Source organism: Lycium ferocissimum, chromosome 1 (assembly GCF_029784015.1).
Source record: "Lycium ferocissimum isolate CSIRO_LF1 chromosome 1, AGI_CSIRO_Lferr_CH_V1, whole genome shotgun sequence".
Lineage (NCBI taxonomy): Eukaryota > Viridiplantae > Streptophyta > Magnoliopsida > Solanales > Solanaceae > Lycium > Lycium ferocissimum.
The window spans coordinates 26,690,187-26,699,156 of NC_081342.1; the positions used below are offsets into that span (position 1 = coordinate 26,690,187).

An 8,970-nucleotide genomic window follows, 5' to 3' on the forward strand; every position below is an offset into this window, starting at 1 on the left:
TCACACTCAAACAACAGGTGATCTATTGTTTCAAGAGCATTGTCACAAAGCAAACATGAGTTGTCTTGGCATATTCCCATCCTCACCAATCTAATTCTTGTTAATAGCGTCTTGTGCATTGCCAACCAACTGATAAAACTATGTTTAGGTATGTTCCCTCCACCAGTGCCATTGACTAGTTGTACCACATCTCCACTGATAGTCGTTGTTTATAGTGTATTTTTCAGTTGACTTAAGCCACCCATTCTGTACATAGCCAGCTCTGAACTCTGATAGAGCATATCTTTTTCCAATACCAATAACAATCTTGAGTTAGTTTGTATTGCCACCAGTCCTCTTCCCTCAAATAGATATGATTAACCCACAAACTGTCTGTCTTCTTTGCCACATTCCATGCATATTTTGCAATTGCAACCTCATTCCACCTTAGACAATCAATGATCCCTATGCCCCCTTCCTGCTTTGGCCTACACGCCACATCCCATGCTATCAATGGGGAGTATGTATCTTCCCACTCCAAAGAAAACTTCTACAAATAGCAGTAATACTCTTCAGCACCTTCTTAGGGAGTAGGAAAGATTTTTGATAACTTTCGACGGCAAAATATTCATTGGCAATAGATCATCAAGAAACCTTGAAGACGATAACTAATTTAATGGTTGGCTAATAATTTGGTGGAGCCTGAAAATCCCAAATTGTTACTCCAATGCTACAATCAGTAGACCATCCCTTGGGGACTTAAATCATTATTTTCTTAATATACTCCTTTCGGAGACGGAGCAAGAACTTGAAGCTTATGGGTTTGGAATTTTAGTTCGTTTAAGTTATTGAGCTCTAAATTAACAACTTATACATAGTTAATGAGTTTCTTAAGAACAATACAGAGTTTAGACCAAAATTACTGGATTCGGCCGAACTCGTAAGTTATACTCTGACGCCACCCTAGTCCCTTTCAGACCAATTTGTTTATATTTTGTTCCAGTTTTAAAAAATTCTACAAATGGAATCATGCACCCCACATTTGCAATAAGAAATTTATACTATTGGTTCCCGGGATAAAGTTTGGACATAAATATTTTTATAGGTAATTCATTTTCTTTTACAATTGCAAGTCATCGGATTTGAAATTTTCAGTGACCTTTGAAATCCAGAACTTTGGACCAAATGATCTAAAAGTTGGTTATAATTTTTTTGTTGGCAGTTTAGTTTGTTTTGTAACTTTTGACCACCAGATCTAAAGTTCCTTACTAACTTGAGCGAAACCTTCGGAAAAAATTTAAACGAAGTTTAGTTCATTTTAATAAGTTGTCCTATTCCTCGGATAAGTTAGACCATTGGTCTAAATTTATAATAAACTAGTGTGAAAGTGAAACCTTTCAACAACTTTTGATCATAATTCTTTTTATGCATACTTCAATATTTCCTACAATTTTAGACCATGGTCTAAAGTTTGATCTGAACTGTGTGGGCAGAATCCACAAGAACAAAAAGGTGTGTATCCTTGAACAACTAATCATTATACATTAGGTCGACGGTCATGTAATTCCTTCATATTTGTTAATGACTATTTATTCCTTCAAATCTAACGACTAGAAGATATTCCCTTCGTCCCATAATAAGTGTCTCCTTAGTCAAAATATTTTGTCCCATAATAAGTGTCACCTTAGGAAACCAAGACATAAATTGACTAGTTTTTTCCAACTCTACCCTTAGACAAAAAATGACAAGCTAAAGTAACATCTAAATGATGATTGGAAAAGCCATATAGTGACTTGGTATTGTTAGATTCTCAATGTCAAAAAAATTACTACTTGTGTATGCTCTAATCAAGAGGAAAAAGTAATTTATTTTATTATACGGAGGTAATTTAATAAACTTCACATTGTATTATTGGTTTCTTAATATGCGTGATTTTGACTAAGATGACACTTATTGTGGGACGGAGGGAGTAATGTTTTCAATTATAGAGGAGGTCAGAGTTGTGACAGTGTTTGGTTTGTCTGTTCGGTTCTATATGCTGGAATTGCACACTTTTTTGCGTTGTGTGTTTATGCTTCTGCTTGTGAAGTGGGAGATTACATTTGCTAAGGTGTTTTTTTTTTGGAAAAAAAAGGTACCTAAAAAATAAAGAGTAACTTAAAAAAGGGACCACATTAAAGAAACTTCTTTAAGATTATTAACAAGCTTTACAATCAAACTTGAGAACATTAGTCTAAGAATTTCATGATCAAAGTTAAGTACAATCCTCAACTGAATACCGTCAAAGCTTATTGAATAGCTTGAAATGAATAAACCATATAAACCACAAAAATAGATTAAGAAGTCCATTTCCAGAAACACTTTCAATAATAACATAAAAAGTTTATTCACGTGGGAGAGCATTTTACAAAGTTGACTAACCAGATTTCAAGTTCAAACTGAACTTCCAATAGATTAGACCATGAAGAGAACTGATGGACACAGATATACATTAGAAGTAACAGGGAAGCCTATTATTGAGGTTGTACAAGCCATAAACTCTTACACTTCAATCATATTGAAGTGCGAGTCGCTCTTTGTGGAGTTAAAATGTACATTTCACATCCATGAGCATCAACCCGAGCAGTAAAGGAGCCCACCGTGTTTTCTGAAACAGCTTCATGCTGCAACATTGCCATATCAATGTGATCAGAGCAAACCTTTGGAATAATGCTAGAAGATCCAACATAGATAAATTAAGACTGTATGCTGAATCAAAGAAAGTATGCTAACTAATTCAGATGTATCAGTAAAAAATTAAGTCACAAGAGTGCCGAGGTTAAAAGTTGTCAAAAAGAGACGGTAAGATATATTTCAACCAACAGGAGTTAGCAGAGACTGATATAAAGCCGGCTATGCACCGTGCCAACTCACCTTCCACAAGTCTCTCACAGAGACGCTAATAGAGGGTTCTAGTCCAATGGCACCCCATTTAGCAGTAATAGTTGCAGCTTTTGAACATCTGTTCCAGAGTACCATAGCTAAACGGTTTCCAGACAATGGACCGGCCCAAACCTGAACATAGAATTAAGAACAATTAATATGTCAAGAACAAAGAAGACATGTAACTTTTAGCTAATGGAATGATGAGTCAAACTCGGGTTAGACCCCGAGCTGATGATAGCATATGGACTTCTTACAGTTAGGGTGCATCTAGGGCTAGGAAAAACTTTAGTATAAGTTACGTATCAGAGGGATACTTATCCAGGTAAAAAAGCAGTTCAATCTAATGCTCAATGGAAGTAAGTAGCCCTCGATCAGCTGGTAGATGCTCCTTTCTTCTTCTTTTCTTTTATAAGGTAATAATTCATAAAAGAAAGGGCAAAAACGTGCCCGTATACAAGAATTATACCAACAAAAAGACACGGTTTTCTACGAGAGACACCCATATAGGAACAGCATGGGTGCACCAAGAGGAAATAAGGGAAAGAAGAGGCTATCCCTTAATTGTACAAAGTCCTCTACTCCCTCAAAAGCTCCCCTATTCCTCTCTCTAAACAGTCAACATAAGCGCTAGGGGAGGGACATCCCTAGATGCTCCTTTATCTCATCCTTTCTTTTTTTTTTTTTTTTCTTTTTTGTGATGATTGCCAGCATCAACCTCCTGTATGATCTTTTATTCTTTAGGAATTTTAGGTGGGCAACTTTTCAATAAAATTCTCATAATCTTTCTGCTTAATGTTTCAAGAAAAACAAGTGTTCAACGATAAGGTCCCTTCATTTTGGGAAAGCATCAAACTAAGTCTTATGTTTAAACTGTAAACAACCATAGAAGGAGCTCTTCATCAGACTTCAAAATACTGAAATAAGTAATTTTTCTGAAAAACTAAAAGATGCTAACTGTAGATAATGAGAGAGGATAAATGAGAAACAAGGTGCAACTAAACCTGCTGGCAACCATCTGGTCCGGAAGCGTACACTCTTCTACCCTGAACGCCAAGTGGATCTGTAAAAGTGACAGAAGTTATCTTCTCATAAGTTATTTTATATCAAAAATTCAAAACCATTTGCACACCGAAAGTAAAACAAAAAAATGGGCATCTCTGATGAAACAACCAGATAAGATCCAAAGATACAGAATACGACTTCCTCACATTTAAAAAAGGGTAGAGAATGGGTTATAAGAAACATAGATCTCTTTACCTTGGTCAACAGCAATAACCTCTTTATTGTAAAGAATTTCTAAAGTTTCAGCAGTGATGTTTCTGACATCACAACCAATTATAAGCGGAGCCTACAAATCGAAGCAAGAAGTCAGTTCATGAAGTAAGAGTATTGAAGCACACAAAGTTACTTTTTCTTTCCATGAATAGCCAACATAAACAGAACATGTTTTCTCACATATGTACCAGAACATGATAAATGTTTGAAAAAGGGGCAGAACAAACAAGCGCGTGCAATATTATTGACTTGATATATGACAAATACACGTTAAAACTTCTAAAACTATTTTTCCCCTTTTTTCTGAATGAAATATCTAATCCATATGGACAACATTCATCTCCCTATTCTTATTCCTTATTTTGTTTTATACAAGGATCACCCAAACCATACACTCGTACACCATTTAAACAGCAAACAATTTCATTCAAGAATGGTTGCATCATAAATTTGTTGTCCTTAAGGAGAAATCGTTTTTGAAAAAGGACTGGATACAAAGTAGTCCATCAGACAATCAAAAAGAAAACCCAAGAGAGGAATTTAAAAACGTAATTATGAGTTGCCTTCATCAGAGCCCAGATGCTAAAGTGGCCTTTGTACTCGTGGTAATTCATGCCCCCATTTCCAACTTCTAACATATCAGGATCTGCCAGAAGATAATAGAGAAAGTTAAAATCAGTCTCAACCATGCTTAAAATCTAAAGAATGAGGATCATCACCTACCGTTCCATCCACCAGGTCCAGCATAGGACGCCCACTTGTTATTGATATCAGCAATAGTTGTCATGCTAAAAAAGTAAATGAATAAAAGACATCTGTCAGTATGATGCTTATTAGAGCTAAGTAACATTTCAGAAAAAGCAAAATATTAAGTGGAAGAGTTGTCTTACTGTTAAGTTAGGCTTGCATAGTTATAAGTATTCAGCAATGGTTTTGTACTTAGAGACTAGAGTAGAGCTACAATAAAAATCTTCGAAGTTTCGGAGGTATCATACATACATATATAAATATCTTTATTTACCATAATGATATATGATTACAGAATAAATAAGAAAAACAAGACGATGGAAATTTATCTTGCATCCTTATATAATAATCGAATAAAGATGCAGTAACTTAGAACCTTGCCCATGTATCATTGATGTCCTCAGTTGTACGCCAACTGTTCCCAACTTTTCCTGCCCATAAGGCAGGGTCATCAACGCCCCTGCCAATTTTGTAAATAAAAGCACCACAAAAAGCTCTCAAAATGCTGGTTAAGAACTCCAGTACAAATCAAAGAAAGTGCCTCGAAGTTACCATTCACAAAGTGCGTAAAATATAGTCCGTCCAGTTGCGTTTAGGGCATCGCGCATGGGTGGGTATCTGGAAAAAACGTCTTAGTATTCAGATCTAATTATGCACCTAAAGCCAATTAAGTTAGACCTCATTGACTAAGAGTTGAACCTTTTTTGTGGTGGGAGGCCTAGATTGTAGCAGTTGTCGTACTTCAAATAGTCAACACCCTGTGTAGTTGAACAATCAGAATATTAGTTAGCAAATGCAAAGTAAAGCAACTATCACACTATAGAAATGAAAAGCAACGCCAACACTAACATATTAACCAGGATTTAGAAGTAAGAAAAATGTGTTACCGTGTATAGAAAAGGCAATTAACAATATTAGCTACTGATGCAATCAACATATGCAACTGTATAGCTTCTTTATTTATTATTTGGCATAAGCAAAGACAATCATTTCCTTGAAATCATATCACTCCTTTTTCATGTTATGCTCTAAGGCTCTGTGACAACAAATGGGAAAGGCTAGAATATCAACGGGAAAAAAAAAAAAAAAAAAACAAGAAGAAGAAGCAGAGTATATTCTTCTGTTAACATTTATTACCATATGAATACGTAACTCTACTCTGAAATGGTCATTACTGTGTTTTTCAATAAGTTGGGAGACAGTTATTGAGATAACAGGATCAAAGAAATAAAAAGGACAAACTAACCCAAGATGCCCAAAGTTCTGCATCATTTTTTTCATGAAACAGTGAACCTGGCCGAACTTGACATGTAAAAGCCCTACATGTTCCAAGTAACTGAACAGTGAGAAACAGGAGAATGCACAAACACTTTTATTCCGGACAAGAAAAAATATATTTCATCTAATATTGGCATAGTTGAAAGATAATCAGACCAGGTATCGGGGATTTGTCCTACCCGGCATCAGAATAGACACCAAGTTTTAGTCCCTTAGAGTGCACATAATCAGCTAGAGCTTTGATCCCGGAGGGAAAAGTTTTTGGGTCAGGAACCATCTCACCCTGCACAATTATTGGCAGATGATAAGCCTCTCAACATTCACAAATGGCTGAAAATGAAAGCTGAACAAGAGTTCGTGACAAAATCAGCCAGAGTCTATATGAGGAAAACAGTTTGCCTCTTTCTGAACCAGAAGTTCTAAGGCATGAAAAACTTTCAGGAATGAAGTTAGAGTAGAGGTGCACACTAGCTGGCCTGGACACCATCACCATAAAAAATAAGAACAAGAAAGCAAAATGTTCAGGAACGACATCCTGGCTTAGGAATGTAGACGCACCTTCAAATTTCGTGGCAATCTGGACCAACAATCGTCTGCCAAGGAGAAAGCGTATAAAAATGTCAAGATGCGAACCTCAAAAGCAAAGACAATCTAAGTTCTTCACAAGCTTACCAATGTTGACATAAGTATAACCAAGGCTAGCCAAACCAGTTGAGATGAGTGCATCAGCTGCCAAACAACACCTCCATGTTAGCTAATAAACATTTAACAATTCGAAGGAACTTCCTCCCCTCCTTCCCAAGCAATTCAAATAATCCTGAAGTATTCGCTCCCCAGGAAAAGAGTACAAGATATTGAATGGAAATCCAAAACGTGAGAAGTATGTAAACTCATTTTAACTGACATGAACCTCTAAGAAAAGGGCATCAAAGAAACTGTTTATTAGTGCACGTTATAAATGAAATTCCCCTCCGCAGCCATTTAACTTCTTTTCTTTTTGGCTTGTTGGAGGAGGGAGATTTAGTAAAGGCTCTAATACTCTCAAGCAGCTATCGAAACAAGGTAAGGCGCTCGGAGGATTACCTGTTTCTTTGATGACTGTTTCATTTATATTGCAAGCGAAAAAATTCCAGGTACTCCATCTGTTCCATAAATATTATTAATCACATAACTATAAAGTTCTAACTTTTAACATATCAAGATTGTCTACAAAGCACAAAGTATTTTTACAAAATTAACAACAATTATCAAGGGAAGGAATCTGCAATATCTCGCGTTTTGAAGCCTTAAATATAAACCCAATTCATTGACTTAGCTTTGCTCTGATGGTAACCAAATAAAGAAACTACATGGATTCAACTAATTCTTCAGTAGTTGTTATTTAGTTTCCTAAACCTTTTTTTTTCCTATTAAAATTGCAAAATCAGCCTTATTAATATGGATATAAGCTTTAACTTTTCTCTGTTCTTGTTGAGAGAGATAGATGTATAACACATGAATGTAAACAGATGCCTGAGTTAGTGAGCTTACAAGGGTAAAATAAACATCTAGTTCAAATAACAAGTACTTAGCAAACATCTGTAATTTAACCATTAATTTAGCTCTTTCTTTTTTCTGAAAGTTGAAAGCTTCAAGTATGTCTTCAACAGACAGACAAATTAAGAACAAACTGAATTACAGAATACATAATGATTCAAATTTATAGAAAAAAGAAGAGGAATCAAGAAAGGATTGATTTCTCAGACCCAACTAATAGTTATTATCTCAGAAATTTGGATTCCAATTTCCTTTAACTATAATAACTATTAGCTGAGTGACCATACGAGAGATCAAACTTAATCAAGAAAGTGGGACAGGAGTTGGAAAAAACGGACCCCATCTGAGGAGATAGAGCCAAGCCATTATCAATTTGAAGAAAACCATAGTTGGAAGTATCATATAGTAATTGAGAAATGGGTGTACTGTCTTTAATTTTCAAGTAAGGATGAATTGGAAGCACTCTTGCTGTGATCATTAGTGACAGAAAAAAGATAGTGATCAAAGACACAACGGCAAGAATGCCACTGGACATTGCCATTCTTGAATTTTGGATTTCTTTTCTTTCTGAAAAGAGTGAGTGGATTACTTATTTTATTTTTATTTTAGTTAGAAGAAGAGGAGAAAAAGTTTGAAGGGGAAGGAAATGAATTTGGAGCTAAATACTCGAAGCATCTTCTTTTATCCCACTTTAATTTAATTAATAATGACAAAAATTGGCAGCTCATACTGAAACTATTGATACTCCCTGTATTTCGTAAGGGTAATTTGGGGGTGTTTTTAATTTTTACCTTTCGCCTAAAATATTTTGAGGTTTTGGGTTAAATTTAAAATTTCTAAGAAAAAAAAAAAAAATGATTCGCGCGTTAATTTTATAGTCTAACTTTTGTAGAATTCCAGTTGAGTAAAAAAAAAAAAAATTGTCTTGCAAAATTTAGCAAGGCAAACTTTTGTCATAAGGCAGAATTTTCGCAAAGCCTTACCTTGCAAATTTTTTTTTTTTTAACTGAGCAAGATTCAAACTCAGAATCTCAAAGCATTTCCGGCCACCTTTTTAAGTGAGGGTAAAAATTAAAAATCAATAATTTGAGGGACAAAAATTAAAGACCAACGCCTTTGAAGGACAATCCATGCAAAAAAAAACTATTGGGCCATTTGCACCTTCGGCTCTATCTTCGTCTTCAATTTTTACCCTGGGTTGGTCTTTAATTTTTGTCCTCCAAAATGAAA

General features: G+C 35.3%; 1 protein-coding gene across 3 annotated transcripts; it reads right to left on the reverse strand.

Moving 5' to 3' along the window:
- Window positions 1-2,327: 2,327 nt before the first annotated feature.
- LOC132053344 (alpha-galactosidase 3) lies at window positions 2,328-8,398 on the reverse strand. 3 transcript variants are annotated; one of them, XM_059445336.1, is made up of 15 exons: window positions 8,028-8,397; window positions 7,288-7,346; window positions 6,877-6,933; window positions 6,763-6,797; window positions 6,384-6,487; window positions 6,173-6,245; window positions 5,626-5,684; window positions 5,479-5,544; window positions 5,303-5,386; window positions 4,903-4,967; window positions 4,743-4,825; window positions 4,162-4,252; window positions 3,906-3,964; window positions 2,893-3,033; window positions 2,328-2,642 (listed from the first exon to the last, which is right to left on the reverse strand). In XM_059445336.1, exons 1-15 carry the CDS (start codon window positions 8,279-8,281, stop codon window positions 2,532-2,534), a joined length of 1,341 nt encoding a protein of 446 aa, XP_059301319.1. In that variant the 5' UTR covers window positions 8,282-8,397; the 3' UTR covers window positions 2,328-2,531. The 3 variants fall into 3 exon arrangements, with proteins under 3 accessions (XP_059301319.1, XP_059301324.1, XP_059301329.1); XM_059445341.1 differs by having other exon boundaries at window positions 8,079-8,395; XM_059445346.1 differs by lacking the exons at window positions 6,173-6,245; window positions 6,384-6,487 and having other exon boundaries at window positions 8,028-8,398.
- Window positions 8,399-8,970: the final 572 nt, after the last annotated feature.

What these genes read in the sequence shown, in the direction of transcription:
- LOC132053344 (XM_059445336.1), bottom strand. Translation starts at nt 8,281, where the DNA reads ATGGCAATGTCCAGTGGCATTCTTGCCGTTGTGTCTTTGATCACTATC. An exon ending in AACAGTCATCAAAGAAACAG is followed by an intron (nt 6,934 to 7,287) that starts GTAATCCTCCGA and finishes GTTGTTTGGCAG; the next exon opens with CTGATGCACTCATCTCAACT. An exon ending in GCATCTGGGCTCTGATGAAG is followed by an intron (nt 4,253 to 4,742) that starts GCAACTCATAAT and finishes TTCGATTTGTAG; the next exon opens with GCTCCGCTTATAATTGGTTG.